The sequence below is a fragment of the Lutjanus erythropterus genome, chromosome 13 (assembly GCF_056507025.1).
Source record: "Lutjanus erythropterus isolate fLutEry1 chromosome 13, fLutEry1.hap2, whole genome shotgun sequence".
Taxonomy (NCBI): domain Eukaryota; kingdom Metazoa; phylum Chordata; class Actinopteri; order Lutjaniformes; family Lutjanidae; genus Lutjanus; species Lutjanus erythropterus.
In genome coordinates, this window is record NC_139329.1 from 13701989 (window position 1) to 13717998 (window position 16010).

The following is a 16010-nucleotide window of genomic DNA, read 5'->3' on the forward strand; positions in this document are numbered from 1 at the left end:
TTTCGTACTGGGATGTAGTCACACAACAGTGGGTCTTATTTGTTCTTTCTCTTCACGACTGGTAAAAGAACCAGGAGTCGCTGGATAAAACATGTCAGGGAAGATCATGTTACAAAGGACAGCAAACTGGTGTTGGCATGTTGTGTGAGACAAGAACATAAACTACAACAAACCTGCCACAATCTGCACCTTTCTTGCCCTGTAAAATTATGTTTTAAATGAACACGTAACATATGTGTAATAATTCATGGCACTGTTCAAATGGGATGAAAAACTAATGTGTTTCTTGTTATACACTATGTTCATATTTTTTACAAAGTGGCACACTGGAAGGGTGTGACTTTGCCTCTATTGTGTTTAACCACAGTTATCTTTGGTTTCTTTGACCAGAAGTGGCAGCTGGTATGCGATAAAACCTAAATTCTGAGACAACATTGCTTCAATTCTGCCACCCAGTGACACAGAAAGATGACATTTTCGCTTGGTTATGGCTTACTACTCTGATCCATGTGTCCAGTTTTTCCTTCGTTTTGCCTCCAGCTACACTGTGGCGTAATGACGACCTCGGCGCTAAAAGGGTCCATTGAAACAGCTAATGACCCAAAAACACACACTTTTTTCACTGCTTTATTTTACTCAATTTGACTCCACCACTTACATTACAAGTGCACTGGAGTCTAATATTTGCAGCTGCTGTACACATTCGACACTCATAGAAAACACTATGTGCCACACAGCCTGGCTAACTGTTGCAGCTTAGATTAAAAAAAAAAGTCATGCTGTTATGTACAACAAAAAAAAATCAAGTTGAAGATAGAAGTCAACACACAGATGCTGCAAGTGAATAGAGTAAAAAAACACAAAGAATTAAGTCGCTGGAGTAAAGGACAAAATACTAGGGAAAATTAACTGAAATTCAACAACTTCATGCATTTCTCCTTGTGAACCTTGGGTGTTTTATGATGCTACCCATAGAGACACACACACGGACACAGCTTTTTTGGGGGTTTGACTCAGATGACATGATTTTGCAGAAATTACAGCTGTAGAGGGATCATCTTTCTCCACTCAGCAAGTCAAAAAGGGCACCAGCAGCAACTCCTCAACCTTCTGCAGCTTTGCGTAATTCAAGCAGCAGAAATGAAGTGTTGTGCATTTCTCCCTTTTTTTTTTCTTCATGTTTTTGTACTGAGTTATCAGATTCTGAGGAGCTAAGGTTAAATAGGCTGATCCCTGAGCACACAGCTTTTAAGGTGATTTCTTGATTGTTTTTGGGTCTGAGTGTTATTATGGAGGAAGGAACCGGGGCGTTATCAGGAGGCAAGCAGCTAAGGCAGCCTGTTAGGAATGAAATGGAATCAGAGAGTGGCAGACTTGCTGCCTTTAGGGTTGATGTAATGTTTATATAGTGGTCAGTACAGCCATTTCCTCCTCCTCCTGCAGACAGGCCCAGTCAAAGGGCACAGATACCGTACACAGGGCAAAAGGGTCATTGGCTGAGTCCCAGCCAAATATGTTTCACAAGGAACATTAAATATTGCTCCTCAAGTGGAAGTCACTTACAAGAAGTAACCCTGGAGAGCCTCTAAGAACTGTTCGATATTTTCAGACTTGAGCTGTTAGAACCAACAAACAGCACAGTTATTATTCTACTTTTCTCTTAGTGGCTTCAATTGAAGACTAAGCTGCTACTGTTAGTTATTTTATACAAACTCTGCCTTGTTAGAATATGTAACACATATCAAATAGAAAGAATGACAACCTTAACGGGGGAGTCTGGATTATTTCATGTGTATCAGGCACTTATTAATAGTCAGTATATTACCTGCAATAGAGAGCTGCAGTTTGGAGAAGCAGAGAGGAGTACAGACGCTAGGCAATGTACTGCTGTGGACAGGATCAGCAACGAAACATATTTTAGGCACTTAAAAAGGGTCCACCTAAGTCGTAACTTAACTTAAGTAAGTGTAAGATATATTTAGAATATTTTCACCCCTTTACTTTCCTGTCAGACAATCTTTTCTGCCGAGAAACTGCTGTTACTTAAGCCAAATATCACTCTTGCCAAACCAACCAAACTCCACTGGTGAAATCAGTATTACCTTGCAGAACACACAAGTTGCTGGACTACCTCTGCCTCTAGTTAGTTTGTTATTGTGTGACTTTGAATCAGAACTATTCTTTTAAAACACCAAAGTCACAATTTAACACAAACTAACACTCCGAGGCAGTGGTAGACCAACAACACCAGTGCCCTGCAAAGTAAAATTAGTGATTTTGCCTGTGCTTCTATGACAGTGGTTTTAAGTAAAACGATGAAAATATTCTAAATAAAGCATATTTTTAAGCTGATATTGATTTTTTTTAAGTGGACCTTTTAAAGTGGCTAAAATAGTTTTTGTTGCTGACCCTGTTCACAGCAGTGAATCTCTTCTCCTCCTCCAAACTAAGGGGCCGTACAGACCATGATCTGATGATATTCAACCCCACTTGAAATAACCTGAACTTTTCCTTTAATGAATTACACAATAATCCTGTAAAGTCCTGCAAAAAAATAGCATGAGACTGAGACTAGAGCTGAGGGTTTAAGAAGAGAGGGAGGATGTACAGATGGGTGGAGCTGAGTCCCAGTGGATGGTTAAAAATGACGTCCATTATTTGAACTTCAGTATTTCTGGGGCAGTATTTCCCAAATGGGACTTTGAGCTTGGGTTATTTCTGCTCTCTGAGTCAGTGCCAAGGCATAATGGCCTGAGACGTTGTTGTGTTTATTTAGTCAGGAGAAAATAAGTCATACTTAGGGAGAGCGCCAAGGCAAATAAAACATTTGAGAAGCGTTGTTCAGAGAAGTCACAGCCCCGCAGGTCAGCTGAACATGAATATTTGTGTGAAAACATGAGATTGTCATAGTATCAAGATCCAGCTGTCACATTCTGGTATGTGACCTTAAACATATTCGTGCGGAGCTTAAAGACGTGGAGTTTGTCAGATTCTGCTCAGAAGCAGGCAGTTTTATAGCTGGAGCCAGCAACAGCTGTTTTAGTTGTAATGTGTTTACCAAGTTTATGTACCACTAAATTAAAATGTCTGTCACCACACAAATTACTTGTTAAATACAGCTTACTAAATATATATCTCTACCAAATACTAAACATATCTGTTGTTGAGGTTTTGAGTTCATTCATGACTTCAGAAACAGCAGTTGAGAAATCTCACCACAAGACCCCATTGGTAGCTGTTTGATCATATCACATGATCTTCACCAGCAGACAGAGTTTTCCAAGTTGTCGTGATATTTTAGGAGTTCACATTCACTTTTTTCTACTTTAAGGTTATCCATGTTTGCTCAAAAGCTGAGGTTCAAAGGTAAAAGTATCTGTTGTGTAGTTAACTAGTTACAAATTAAAAAAAAAAAAACTGTCTGATCTAACTTTGATTTATACATTGACTCCTAATTTTTTGGGGGGCGGGTTCACACCAGACTTGTTTAGACTGGCTGATCTGAACCCTGGAGCGTTTTACCCCCTTGGCGTGCTTCATTTGGATCGGTGTGAAAGCCGGATTCAAACTCCAGTGCGTACCAAACATCCCTTCCCTGATCCACCACCAGGGGTTAATTTCTGGTGTGAACACCTTTCGAACTAGGGCTGCACAATTAATCGCAACATTATCGGAATCACAATATGGCCAAGTGAAATATCCGTATCACAGAACCAGAACCAAATTGCAGTGTTTTGAAAAAGGATAAATGTGTGAGAAAACAGCATTATAATGAGGTACTGTAGTGGTACATGGATGCCCTGTCCTAAAAATCGTGTTTTTTAGATGAAAGAAACCTGGACTCATGACAAAGTGAGAAATACCCGCATTATCAAATTATTTAATACATGCTCCTTTAGGAGATGTTTATATGTGCGGTCCTTTAAAGCACAGACCACCAACATGAACAGAACCAGATGGTCTTAATGTCTTAATGACATGTTAATGACACATCTTACAGATTTATAAAAAATGTCATTTCATGGTTTAAAAATGGCTCAGTACACCATCTACTGCTTTAAGTAATCCTGAACCTAGTCAGGCTAATGGTTGGGCTTGTTAGCATTTTTTTCTCATCTCAGAAAAGCACCAAAGAGAAATGCTATACAAATTAAGTTTCATTTTTGAATTTAGTCATTAAATCCAAATGATTTCACCCTATTAGAAACACTCCCTGTCATCCTATTGAATCTATTGAATGCACTGCTTTCAACATTTTTTTATAATAATATCTTTATGTAGGTGTAAGTACATTTTTGAGAACAAATTGTTAGTATAGAAAAGAGACGGGGGCAGTGGTGGGTATCTTTGACTTGTCAGTCTGAACCCATTGTGGAAAAAGCTTCTTTCATCACATAAAAAACATCCACTACAGCAGTGAAAGTATAAGTGTGTCACTAAATTATGATAGTGAGAAACTTTGTTACACCCATTTACGCTCTCCGTGACAGGTTGTTTGTGTGAAGGTCAGCCACGCTCACACCCAGCACCAACAGCAGAAGTATAATCACGCATTCAGACAAATACTTCTTCATACAGGCTGTTCTTCCTGTAAATGCATAAAAACACTTGAAGTGACAACATTTTTTTAAACCTGAGAATTCAAAGTAATGGTTGGGTGACTTGTTAATGTTTGAGATCTTAAGAAGACTTGACTTTCAAGAATCAATACTGACCTCCGTAAAAGAAAAAAACACACATATATGAATTAGATTTAGACCAAGGATGATTTTTCTCAGCACACTCTATGTAAACACACTTCACCGGACTCTTTCTAATGTTTGCTGTGTTTTCTTTTTTGATGGCTGCTCTTGAAACATGCATATAAATAAACTTATTATTTCTGAACCCTTCAACTCGTCATGCACCACTGTGTGGCACCGTTGGACTTCCTAAAGAAGAATAGATTGTCAGAGGAGTGGAAGGAAGGGAAGGGTCACTGTTTGTGAACAGAAAAAGAAAAGTTAAGGAGAGGACATGTCTTCAGGGAGGGAGGGGTGAACAGAGCAACATTTAATGCATTTCTTTCTCGGTTTCCTGGTCAGTTCCTAGTCTACTTTGTTCTAATCTATGTAAAATGTCTAATTCAAATAACTTTACCGTCATGACTGTAATGAAGGACAACATTGCCAAAGCACAAGATTTACATTGCAAATATAATTCTGAATATAAGATAAATAAAATATATATTTGCACATCACTTCATTATAATTAAAGACAAATTGTTGCAAACAAATTGTTTAAAAAAAAAGAAAGAAAAATTATATACACTCAGCTGCTTGTTATATTTGATGAGGTAGATCCAGCTTGAACTAATGCAGTCCAGCACAATAGCTGTAATATAATAAATTCTGCCTTCATCAAAATTCTGCCTTCATCATAGTTCATCAATTAATCGATTTTCAGAAAACAAATGATTGATTCATTATTTAATCAAAAATGCCAATTATAACTGCCTCTAAACTGAGTCAGACAAAACAAGACAGCTGAAGAGGACTTTTTCACAGTTTTCCTATATTTTGTAGACAAAATGATTATACAGGTACCTGAAAAAGACAGTGACAGATTAGCAGCTAGTTGCATCCCTGTTTTAAATGTTCTTCATCCTGGTCATTTTCACTGGATTGTGTTAATACAAACCAATCTTTCTAATATTAAGGCCATAGATGTAACATTTCTGCATTAAACTATCTAAAAATGGACATATGTTATATCTTTTTTGTTGAGTTGTGTACTTGTAGTAACCCAAATTGAGTCTCCAATAATGGTCAAACCAGAAAAATCTGTAATTTGTTCAAGGTAATGGTGTGTGTCCTGGGTTTGAAAACTGTTGGAAACATTTGGTCTAGTATTTTCAGACATTTTAATGCAGAAATGTAACTTGTCATCATATGATCTTGTGTGATGAAGGACTGTGTAATGACCATTGTGTCATTGCTTGTAGTAAATGATTGACCACCACATTTGTGGGTGAGAAAATAATGCAGGTTTGAGCAATGATGCCATGTGCTTAATCTTTAGCTATGTGGTAAACACACTGAAAGGCGACTTGTCAGCGGGAAACTCTGGCCTGTTTAAGTTCTGGCTAATAAGTAATGTGGAATCATGATACAGATGATAACCACAGCAGAAACACAGAGCTGGGGTTGAAGAAGTGGTGTGTCGACACGCATGGGTGTGTGATATTAGTGTTTTCTGTGATCAGTATTTGTTTGTAGTCATTTTGGAACACAAGAGATGACATTGTGATTTGGTAGAGGTATTTCAAAGCAGTGCCCCACATTAACATTACCTGAGAATGATTATATCCCCATAATAGCCGATGGTCAGGTTTTACCAGGGTTTACTTCCTTGTTTGTACTAACTGGCACTCAAATGTCTTTTCATCACTTACAATGGGACTTTATCACACAATACTGAGCTTTTGTGTGTTTGTTTGCACAACTGAGAAGGAAGTGTCTTGATGAATACCCCAAAGTTTAATCTTTTTTTCTGTTAATAGCTATCTGAATTAGATGTAGATCATTTATTTGACTTTATAATTAAAACCTGCACATGGTGGTCATATTTACAGGCTGATTTAAGTATGTTCAGACGTGATATACTTAAATCAGAGGGCAAATGATATAGAAATATATGGGCCCAATGTAGGCCTGATATGGGTCTGTCACATGTATATTGGTACTGCCTTGAATGTTTTTTTTTTAATTTTACCCAACATATAATGCATAAAGATAGTTGAGTGATTTAGATTTAGCACAATGGTGTTAAGAAGAATTTACTGTATTGGCCACCATTTCAGTAATCAGTGAATTCTTCCCCTCTTGATATTGGTCTTAGAAATCCTATATTGACTGGGCTTCAACTTGAAGTTGACTATTTTTGGATGACCAAAATGATTTAATAAAGGACTAGGCCTGTTTATCAAAGTATGTTCCTAGGCTTACAAAATGCTGGTGTTCAAGAAACTAAGGAAACTCACCTATGTAACAGTAGTTCCATTCAGTCCTTTTAATTCAACTGGCTTGTATTATGAGTGGTTGCTAAATGTGTTGGAGGCCTGTGATATTGAACTGGTGGTTGGGATTCTAGTTGATGCTTTGAAGCTGTTATAAACTCAATGCTGACCTCTGCTGGTGAAAGATCATTTACTTTGCTGTTCTCTGTCCTTGCCTCCACAGATCTCCCAAGCACAATGCGACAGTAAGTACACATGTGCTGCTTCTTATTTTGTTTTATGTACATTTCTGTTCATTTGTCTCTGCATTGTTCAAAAGATGCTCACGCGGTGCCGTATTTTGGGTTCAATATTGACTTGTTAATTACATCACTCCTGAAAATGATTAGCAGAAATTTTGCTTTTAAAAACTGTTTGTGCACATTTCCAATTGTTTATCATATTTTTCTTCTTTTTCTATCTCTTAGAAGACAGATGTAACAGCACTAATGCATTAAACATAACAACAACAAATACAACAGTAGAATCGGACTCTCACTGCAACTTAACGATTATGAATAGTATCTCTGGAAACGGTTTGATATCTGATTTGGCTCCTGGAAAAGTCTATCCAATCTCCAATAACTGTTCGAACTGCTGCCAAGAGGTCACAACAAGTAAGTCTGTTTATGTTGTTAGTTATATTCCAGATCTTAACCGTGTCTATAGCTATGACTCTATACAGTAGATAGTATACAGCATTACTGCAGATTGAGCATGTCTGACTGTTTTTCATATGACTTCAGATTTATCTACAGTATCAGCAGCCTGTGTTCTTCTCCTCCTTACTCCACAACCTCTCCGTTTTTCACAGAGCCTAACGCTGTCACGAATCTTGTCACTAGAAGCACAACGTCCTCTGTGCTTCTGACCTGGAGTGCACCAGATGGACAGTTCTCCTTCTATAAAATACAGTGGACTAGTGAAAAAAACAATGAATCAACTGTAAATGTGAATGGAACATCTGAAAACATCACCGGCCTGACTCCTGGGGTCAAGTACGATATATCTGTCATTACAGTGGCAAAGGATAACCAAACTGAAGGAGAGAAAACAAGTGATTCTGTGTACACAAGTAAGTACATGTTTGGCTTACACTGTAGGGTGATTGATCATGTCCTTAATGTCAAACTCTGTGGGTTGGACATGTGTAGACATTGTGGTTTTTCTATGTACTGTTATTGCTGTACTTTGTCATTTATTAAGTATATTGTGCTGCCATATTTTTCCTCTTTGCGTCCACGCCTCTGTTACTCACAGAGCCTGAAGCAGTCATAAACCTCGCAGTTGCTGAAGTCACAGCGTCCTCTGTGTTTCTGAGCTGGAGTGAACCAGAAGGAAAGCGCTCTTTCTATAGAGTACAGTGGAATCATGAAACAACTAATCTGGATGTCAGTGCCACTGAAACAGAAATAAATGTGACTGAGCTGACTGCTGGAGTGCAGTACAATTTTACTGTCTTAGCAGTGGCGGGAGATAACAAAACACAAAGTGAAAAGGCTCAGATTTCTCACTATACAAGTAAGATAAATTAGACTTTTACTGATGACAGTGCCTCATCTTTACTCTGATGTTGTAACTCTCCTATATACTGCGGGGAAACTACTGCATCACTAAAACAAATAACCTTTTTTTTAAGAGCAGAAGATGGAAAAGTTGATCAAACTACATTTAATATACATTTTATTGATGTATGGGGATTATTTAAAACACAATAACACAAAGCGCTACAGATTTGACTCAGAAAATGTACCACTTGGTTTGGTCCTCTCCTCTCCTCTTTAGGACCTGGGAAAATTGGGAATCATAATGTGTCCACAACCACGTCCTCCATCTCTTTGAACTGGACAGCACCTCCTGGCGAGGTGTTCCTGTACAGAGTGGAGTGGGATAATGGTGGATCAGTGATGACAACATACACAAATGATTCATCTGCTGTGCTGTCAGACCTGATCCCTGGTACTAGTTACACAATAACAATCATTGCTGTCGCTGGAGACAATCAGACAAGCGGAGATGGTCAAACGTTAACCTCAGTCACAAGTAATGCAATTTGGTTTCATTTGAAATTGCAGCTTTTTGTCATTTGTATTTTTTTGGATGAGCGACTGTGCTCTCCTGTCATGAAACAGGAAATTGTAGGATTTGTACTTGCCACAGTTAGTTGTTCATTGATTGTGGTATTTTTGTGAGCTCTAAATTTTCTAAATTCCTCCCTCATCCTACATTTTTCCTGCACTCACAGAGCCTGAAGCTGTGAGGAGTCTGACTGTCACTGAAATCACAACATCCTCTGTGTTTCTGAACTGGATTGAACCAGTGGGAAATAGCTCTTTCTATAGAGTACAGTGGAGTGATGGAAGTGTCACTGAAAATGTGACTCAAACACATGTAAACATTACTAACCTGACTGCTGGTGTCCCGTATGAAATAAGTGTTACAGCAGTGGCAGAGGACAACGTTACTGAAGGACAGAGTATCACTGTTACTCTACATACAAGTAAGTGAGCTTTTACATGTGGTTCATACTGTCAGGAAGTCTGCTGTGGACACGTAGTGGAGAGGACTCTCTGCAGTCATTTCAGCTTTGACCTCAGCTGCACTGAACATTCTGGATCTGGGTTGTAGCTCTGGACATTTTTGATGACACATGTCCTCAGTATGATGCAGATTTCAAGAGCATTTGTTTTGGTTTGACACGGATGGATATGCCATTTTTAGCCAAGCAGGGCCATGACTTTTGGTATGTTAATGTCCATCTGTCAGTCTGTCCACCACTTACAGAAATATTTCCACGACTACTTAATGGTTTGCCATGACATTTTGCACAGACACTCATAGTCTCCTGAGGTTTTGAGGAGATTTTGTACACATCTTTGTGCCCCCGTCAGGATAAATCTTATTAAGTTTAGTGATCCTCTGACTTTTCCTTTAGCACCAACATTGGATCAAGATTTCAGTTTGTCCGATAGTTTGGTTTATGGCTTATTACATGCTAAACTAATAATGTTCTCATTAGCCTCAGCTGTACATTGGTAAATGTTAATATGCAAACATGCGAAACTAAGATGGTAATTCTTATTATCTTTGCCGTATCACCCCTCTGCCACTCACAGAGCCTGAAGCAGTCAGGACCCTCAGTGTCACTGAGATCACAACTTCCTCTGTGTCTCTTAACTGGACTGAACCAGAAGGACAGATGTTTGTCTATACAGTACAGTGGACTGATGGAGATGCAACTAAGAGTGACAGAGTGAATGAAACATATCTAAACATCTCTGAGCTGACTGCAGGAGAACAGTATACTTTTACTGTCATGACAGTGGCTGGAGATCAGAAAACTTTAGGAGAGGCAAAGACAGTTTCACTGTTTACAAGTAAGATGGGCAGTACTTTGCTCTCTTCATTTAATATTACATGCCCATTAGTAAATATAATAGCAGATTCTCAAGTCAAACTATATAACTTATTCTTCTGATGGTGTTATTCCTGTGCCCTGTGATAGATAAATTATGTTTCACTGTCATTTTTTCTCCATTACGTCCATGCCTCTGTTACTCACAGAGCCTGAAGCAGTCATAAACCTCGCTGTTTCTGAAGTCACAGCGTCCTCTGTGTTTCTGAACTGGAGTGAACCAGAAGGAAAGCGCTCTTTCTATAGAGTACAGTGGAATCATGAAACAACTAATCTGGATGTCAGTGCCACTGAAACAGAAATAAATGTGACTGAGCTGACTGCTGGAGTGCAGTACAATTTTACTGTCTTAGCAGTGGCGGGAGATAACAAAACACAAAGTGAAAAGGCTCAGATTTCTCACTATACAAGTAAGATAAATTAGACTTTTACTGATGACAGTGCCTCATCTTTACTCTGATGTTGTAACTCTCCTATATACTGCGGGGAAACTACTGCATCACTAAAACAAATAACCTTTTTTTAAGAGCAGAAGATGGAAAAGTTGATCAAACTACATTTAATATACATTTTATGGATGTATGGGGATTATTTAAAACACAATAACACAAAGCGCTACAGATTTGACTCAGAAAATGTACCACTTGGTTTGGTCCTCTCCTCTCCTCTTTAGGACCTGGGAAAATTGGGAATCATAATGTGTCCACAACCACGTCCTCCATCTCTTTGAACTGGACAGCACCTCCTGACGAGGTGTTCCTGTACAGAGTGGAGTGGGATAATGGTGGATCAGTGATGACAACATACACAAATGATTCCTCTGCTGTGCTGTCAGACCTGATCCCTGGTACTAGTTACACAATAACAATCATTGCTGTCGCTGGAGACAATCAGACAAGCGGAGATGGTCAAACGTTAACCTCAGTCACAAGTAATGCAATTTGGTTTCATTTGAAATTGCAGCTTTTTGTCATTTGTATTTTTTTGGATGAGCGACTGTGCTCTCCTGTCATGAAACAGGAAATTGTAGGATTTGTACTTGCCACAGTTAGTTGTTCATTGATTGTGGTATTTTTGTGAGCTCTAAATTTTCTAAATTCCTCCCTCATCCTACATTTTTCCTGCACTCACAGAGCCTGAAGCTGTGAGGAATCTGACTGTCACTGAAATCACAACATCCTCTGTGTTTCTGAACTGGATTGAACCAGTGGGAAATAGCTCTTTCTATAGAGTACAGTGGAGTGATGGAAGTGTCACTGAAAATGTGACTCAAACACATGTAAACATTACTAACCTGACTGCTGGTGTCCAGTATGAAATAAGTGTTACAGCAGTGGCAGAGGACAACGTTACTGAAGGACAGAGTATCACTGTTACTCCACATACAAGTAAGTGAGCTTTTACATGTGGTTCATACTGTCAGGAAGTCTGCTGTGGACACGTAGTGGAGAGACTCTCTGCAGTCATTTCAGCTTTGACCTCAGCTGCACTGAACATTCTGGATCTGGGTTGTAGCTCTGGACATTTTTGATGACACATGTCCTCAGTATGATGCAGATTTCAAGAGCATTCGTTTTGGTTTGACACGGATGGATATGCCATTTTTAGCCAAGCAGGGCCATGACTTTTGGTATGTTAATGTCCATCTGTCGGTCTGTCCACCACTTACAGAAATATTTCCACGACTACTTAATGGTTTGCCATGACATTTTGCACAGACACTCATAGTCTCCTGAGGTTTTGAGGAGATTTTGTACACATCTTTGTGCCCCCGTCAGGATAAATCTTATTAAGTTTAGTGATCCTCTGACTTTTCCTTTAGCACCAACATTGGATCAAGATTTCAGTTTGTCCGATAGTTTGGTTTATGGCTTATTACATGCTAAACTAATAATGTTCTCATTAGCCTCAGCTGTACATTGGTAAATGTTAATATGCAAACATGCGAAACTAAGATGGTAATTCTTATTATCTTTGCCGTATCACCCCTCTGCCACTCACAGAGCCTGAAGCAGTCAGGACCCTCAGTGTCACTGAGATCACAACCTCCTCTGTGTCTCTTAACTGGACTGAACCAGAAGGACAGATGTTTGTCTATACAGTACAGTGGACTGATGGAGATGCAACTAAGAGTGACAGAGTGAATGAAACATATCTAAACATCTCTGAGCTGACTGCAGGAGAACAGTATACTTTTACTGTCATGACAGTGGCTGGAGATCAGAAAACTTTAGGAGAGGCAAAGACAGTTTCACTGTTTACAAGTAAGATGGGCAGTACTTTGCTCTCTTCATTTAATATTACATGCCCATTAGTAAATATAATAGCAGATTCTCAAGTCAAACTATATAACTTATTCTTCTGATTTTGTTATTCCTGTGCCCTGTGATAGATAAATTATGTTTCACTGTCATTTTTTCTCCATTACGTCCATGCCTCTGTTACTCACAGAGCCTGAAGCAGTCATAAACCTCGCTGTTGCTGAAGTCACAGCGTCCTCTGTGTTTCTGAACTGGAGTGAACCAGAAGGAAAGCGCTCTTTCTATAGAGTACAGTGGAATCATGAAACAACTAATCTGGATGTCAGTGCCACTGAAACAGAAATAAATGTGACTGAGCTGACTGCTGGAGTGCAGTACAATTTTACTGTCTTAGCAGTGGCGGGAGATAACAAAACACAAAGTGAAAAGGCTCAGATTTCTCACTATACAAGTAAGATAAATTAGACTTTTACTGATGACAGTGCCTCATCTTTACTCTGATGTTGTAACTCTCCTATATACTGAGGGGAAACTACTGCATCACTAAAACAAATAACCTTTTTTTTAAGAGCAGAAGATGGAAAAGTTGATCAAACTACATTTAATATACATTTTATGGATGTATGGGGATTATTTAAAACACAATAACACAAAGCGCTACAGATTTGACTCAGAAAATGTACCACTTGGTTTGGTCCTCTCCTCTTCTCTTTAGGACCTGGGAAAATTGGGAATCATAATGTGTCCACAACCACGTCCTCCATCTCTTTGAACTGGACAGCACCTCCTGGCGAGGTGTTCCTGTACAGAGTGGAGTGGGATAATGGTGGATCAGTGATGACAACATACACAAATGATTCCTCTGCTGTGCTGTCAGACCTGATCCCTGGTACTAGTTACACAATAACAATCATTGCTGTCGCTGGAGACAATCAGACAAGCGGAGATGGTCAAACGTTAACCTCAGTCACAAGTAATGCAATTTGGTTTCATTTGAAATTGCAGCTTTTTGTCATTTGTATTTTTTTGGATGAGCGACTGTGCTCTCCTGTCATGAAACAGGAAATTGTAGGATTTGTACTTGCCACAGTTAGTTGTTCTTTGATTGTGGTATTTTTGTGAGCTCTAAATTTTCTAAATTCCTCCCTCATCCTACATTTTTCCTGCACTCACAGAGCCTGAAGCTGTGAGGAGTCTGACTGTCACTGAAATCACAACATCCTCTGTGTTTCTGAACTGGATTGAACCAGTGGGAAATAGCTCTTTCTATAGAGTACAGTGGAGTGATGGAAGTGTCACTGAAAATGTGACTCAAACACATGTAAACATTACTAACCTGACTGCTGGTGTCCCGTATGAAATAAGTGTTACAGCAGTGGCAGAGGACAACGTTACTGAAGGACAGAGTATCACTGTTACTCCACATACAAGTAAGTTAGCTTTTACATGTGGTTCATACTGTCAGGAAGTCTGCTGTGGACACGTAGTGGAGAGACTCTCTGCAGTCATTTCAGCTTTGACCTCAGCTGCACTGAACATTCTGGATCTGGGTTGTAGCTCTGGACATTTTTGATGACACATGTCCTCAGTATGATGCAGATTTCAAGAGCATTTGTTTTGGTTTGACACGGATGGATATGCCACTTTTAGCCAAGCAGGGCCATGACTTTTGGTATGTTAATGTCCATCTGTCGGTCTGTCCACCACTTACAGAAATATTTCCACGACTACTTAATGGTTTGCCATGACATTTTGCACAGACACTCATAGTCTCCTGAGGTTTTGAGGAGATTTTGTACACATCTTTGTGCCCCCGTCAGGATAAATCTTATTAAGTTTAGTGATCCTCTGACTTTTCCTTTAGCACCAACATTGGATCAAGATTTCAGTTTGTCCGATAGTTTGGTTTATGGCTTATTACATGCTAAACTAATAATGTTCTCATTAGCCTCAGCTGTACATTGGTAAATGTTAATATGCAAACATGCGAAACTAAGATGGTAATTCTTATTATCTTTGCCGTATCACCCCTCTGCCACTCACAGAGCCTGAAGCAGTCAGGACCCTCAGTGTCACTGAGATCACAACTTCCTCTGTGTCTCTTAACTGGACTGAACCAGAAGGACAGATGTTTGTCTATACAGTACAGTGGACTGATGGAGATGCAACTAAGAGTGACAGAGTGAATGAAACATATCTAAACATCTCTGAGCTGACTGCAGGAGAACAGTATACTTTTACTGTCATGACAGTGGCTGGAGATCAGAAAACTTTAGGAGAGGCAAAGACAGTTTCACTGTTTACAAGTAAGATGGGCAGTACTTTGCTCTCTTCATTTAATATTACATGCCCATTAGTAAATATAATAGCAGATTCTCAAGTCAAACTATATAACTTATTCTTCTGATGGTGTTATTCCTGTGCCCTGTGATAGATAAATTATGTTTCACTGTCATTTTTTCTCCATTACGTCCATGCCTCTGTTACTCACAGAGCCTGAAGCAGTCATAAACCTCGCTGTTGCTGAAGTCACAGCGTCCTCTGTGTTTCTGAACTGGAGTGAACCAGAAGGAAAGCGCTCTTTCTATAGAGTACAGTGGAATCATGAAACAACTAATCTGGATGTCAGTGCCACTGAAACAGAAATAAATGTGACTGAGCTGACTGCTGGAGTGCAGTACAATTTTACTGTCTTAGCAGTGGCGGGAGATAACAAAACACAAAGTGAAAAGGCTCAGATTTCTCACTATACAAGTAAGATAAATTAGACTTTTACTGATGACAGTGCCTCATCTTTACTCTGATGTTGTAACTCTCCTATATACTGAGGGGAAACTACTGCATCACTAAAACAAATAACCTTTTTTTAAGAGCAGAAGATGGAAAAGTTGATCAAACTACATTTAATATACATTTTATGGATGTATGGGGATTATTTAAAACACAATAACACAAAGCGCTACAGATTTGACTCAGAAAATGTACCACTTGGTTTGGTCCTCTCCTCTTCTCTTTAGGACCTGGGAAAATTGGGAATCATAATGTGTCCACAACCACGTCCTCCATCTCTTTGAACTGGACAGCACCTCCTGGCGAGGTGTTCCTGTACAGAGTGGAGTGGGATAATGGTGGATCAGTGATGACAACATACACAAATGATTCCTCTGCTGTGCTGTCAGACCTGATCCCTGGTACTAGTTACACAATAACAATCATTGCTGTCGCTGGAGACAATCAGACAAGCGGAGATGGTCAAACGTTAACCTCAGTCACAAGTAATGCAATTTGGTTTCATTTG

General features: G+C 39.2%; 1 protein-coding gene across 1 annotated transcript in view; it reads left to right on the top strand.

Moving 5' to 3' along the window:
* Positions 1-16010, top strand: part of ptprjb.2 (protein tyrosine phosphatase receptor type Jb, tandem duplicate 2) — a 50772-nt gene that overhangs the window by 11648 nt on the left and 23114 nt on the right. Inside the window, exons 2-6 of the mRNA XM_084733681.1 lie at positions 7221-7242; positions 7465-7653; positions 9282-9536; positions 11585-11839; positions 13888-14142. Of these exons, the coding sequence (XP_084589807.1) occupies positions 7221-7242; positions 7465-7653; positions 9282-9536; positions 11585-11839; positions 13888-14142 (976 nt within the window). The remainder of the gene's footprint in view (positions 1-7220; positions 7243-7464; positions 7654-9281; positions 9537-11584; positions 11840-13887; positions 14143-16010) is intronic.